This window comes from Montipora foliosa, chromosome 10 (assembly GCF_036669935.1).
Source record: "Montipora foliosa isolate CH-2021 chromosome 10, ASM3666993v2, whole genome shotgun sequence".
NCBI lineage: Eukaryota > Metazoa > Cnidaria > Anthozoa > Scleractinia > Acroporidae > Montipora > Montipora foliosa.
The window spans coordinates 4,126,862-4,129,361 of NC_090878.1; the positions used below are offsets into that span (position 1 = coordinate 4,126,862).

Consider the following 2,500-nt stretch of genomic DNA (forward strand, 5'->3'; position numbering starts at 1 on the left):
AAGCTGGCTTAAATTGCGGGTTAATCAATCCATATATGACAGGATTCAAGCAACATACGAGAAATACCAGATAACTTGCAATCCTCAAGGGCAAACTCAGTTCTTGCTTTCCAGCGACCATCATTAAAATCAGAATAGCTTTTGGAAGCCAACACACCACAACGCCGCATGCGATCCCGAGGGTCAACTGGATGAAGGTGCTTTCTGCGTTGTGCGCATTTATGCAAGCGGAGCGGTTTTTTCTGGAGCAAATCTGAATTCTGTTCTTTCGAACGCTGTTGTAGATTTTTATGTAACACCAGCATATAATGTAAGGCGAGGGTTGCGCGACAACTAAGAAAGCCATATACGTGATGTTGAGCGTTTCAAGAGACCATTCATATTCACAAAGACACGATTTTGGATTGTATACGAATTCTCCCCACCCGAAAAGGGGAGGACAACTGATAATAATGGGAAGTATCCAGCACAAGCCAAGAAAAATCCTTGGCCTCCTTTTGTTGCCGACGAAAATTCTACTGTAAAGGTGTGGTTTAACCACTTTAAAGTACCGAGAGACTGCAATAAGCATTAAAAAATAAAGAATACCGTTTGCTATAGCAACGAACAGAAATCCAGAGACATTACATATGACTGAACCAAATATCCAACGTCCCTTTACAATATTTACTATCCATAAAGGCATAACGAGGAATGTTTCAACCAGGTCGACGATACACAAGTTTCCAATGACCTTGTTTATGAACGTCTTGAGATTGGGATTCGTATTGATCACATAGAGGATCATTGAGTTGGCTAAAATTGAGGACAACAGAATTATGGCTGCAAAAGATGCTTCGAAAACGACTTCGATAAATTCTCTTCCCAGTGGGTCTTCGTGAGGCGGCGGAGTCTGACTTGAATTGTCTGTCATTGTAGGAGTTAAATGGTTCCTGCGAAAAGCCAAAAAGACATCAGAAAACAGATAGCGTTAGTAGAAAAGGCTGACAAACTTGACTGACTTGGAGTATATCACCCCCTGGACACATCAATGGATCCTTTAGTATTAACCTGTATGTAAAACATCTCTATGAGAACCCTTGGGTTTCTGATGGATTGATAGCGTGTTTCTCAATCAATTGTCAAAAGCAATTTTACGATTTATCGATTAATTGAGAAAAATGGCCTAGGGAGGTTTGGGGAAGGGGAAGAGAAAAAGAATTTCTCTCCCCTCCCCAAGCCTCTCTCGGCCGTTTTTTCTCGATTATGTGCGAGGCTTGAGAATGAAGATTATACCCCATTATCGGAAAAGGGGGAGACTTTACCACAGGTTTCTTCGTGGCTAGTTTTTCTGCGATTGCCAAAGAAAACAAAGATAAATTCCTTTTGTCGCAGTCGTTATAGTACACCTTCAGCCCGTAGGAAAGGAATTTCATCAAAATGTTTAACAGAAGTGGGCGGGGCAGTGACTCGATAATTCGGGCCTATTCCACAGATCGGTGGTTTTCGAAGTAGATATAGATAGATTGATAGATATGTTCATTACCATTGCAGTGAAAACTGAATTACTGTACAGCAAGGTTAGCATTAGATGCCATTCACCAGAAGTTCACGCGACACTTCATTACGCTTTACACAATGTAATTATTCACAAATACATGTTACCATATTTCCACCAATGACAAAGCTCTACACCCTCCACACCCGCGAAAAAACCAAGAACACCCACAATTCCTCTATTCGCTCTGACGAAGGGCTAACTCTCGAAACGTCAGCTTTCCAAATCGTTCACCAGGGGTATTCGACCTTTATCAACACGTTTGATAAAACCCAAATTTTCCTGTTTCAATCTCCCACCGACGCAGCACCACAGTTTCTTTAGAGACTAGAAGTTTGTTTAATTTTTGCCATCTTTGATAACAAAAGAAAAACCTTGGTTTCAGATACAGAATTGAAAGGACCGGCATTCACTTGATAAAGTAGCATCGTTTTCGGACTAGACGCGGATCTGCATTTAGGTCTAAACACTGCTTTTGAAATGGTTAGCCCCTTACTGAAAGGGGCGAATACTTCTATCATGGGAAGATATCTGTTTACAAACATTGCTTTTGTTATTCTAATATGTCAACCACAGGCAATGAGGCCAATGAGGCTCTGGTTGGTACATTAATGACAATAGGTGACGTCAACGATATCTCCCCTATTAAAATAAAATATTGTTAAAATCTGACTGTTTCCAGTAAATGGCTTCGTTGGTTTATCGGATATTACTGATGAGTTCAACAGGCGTAGTTTCGATGCTTTCTAGATTCACTATTATGAATAAACTGGAAATGAGTTCACTTCATGTAATTTTTCGCGAAAAGTAAAGTTATACTCTGATCACACTGAAACGATTATAAAATATTTTGTAACTAATCCAAAGAAATGATCACTAGACACAGAAAAGGAGCGGGCATCCCGTTTATTGATGCATAAATATAAACTCCGCGAAATTTACAGCAATAATGAACGAAATAAC

General features: G+C 40.0%; 1 protein-coding gene across 1 annotated transcript in view; it reads right to left on the reverse strand.

The window, feature by feature from the left end:
* Positions 1-2,500, reverse strand: part of LOC137973455 (adenosine receptor A3-like) — a 9,127-nt gene that overhangs the window by 2,069 nt on the left and 4,558 nt on the right. The window contains exon 2 of the mRNA XM_068820278.1: positions 1-932. This exon is cut by the window's left edge and continues 2,069 nt beyond it. Within this exon, the coding sequence (XP_068676379.1) occupies positions 1-913 (913 nt within the window). The 5' untranslated portion in view covers positions 914-932. The remainder of the gene's footprint in view (positions 933-2,500) is intronic.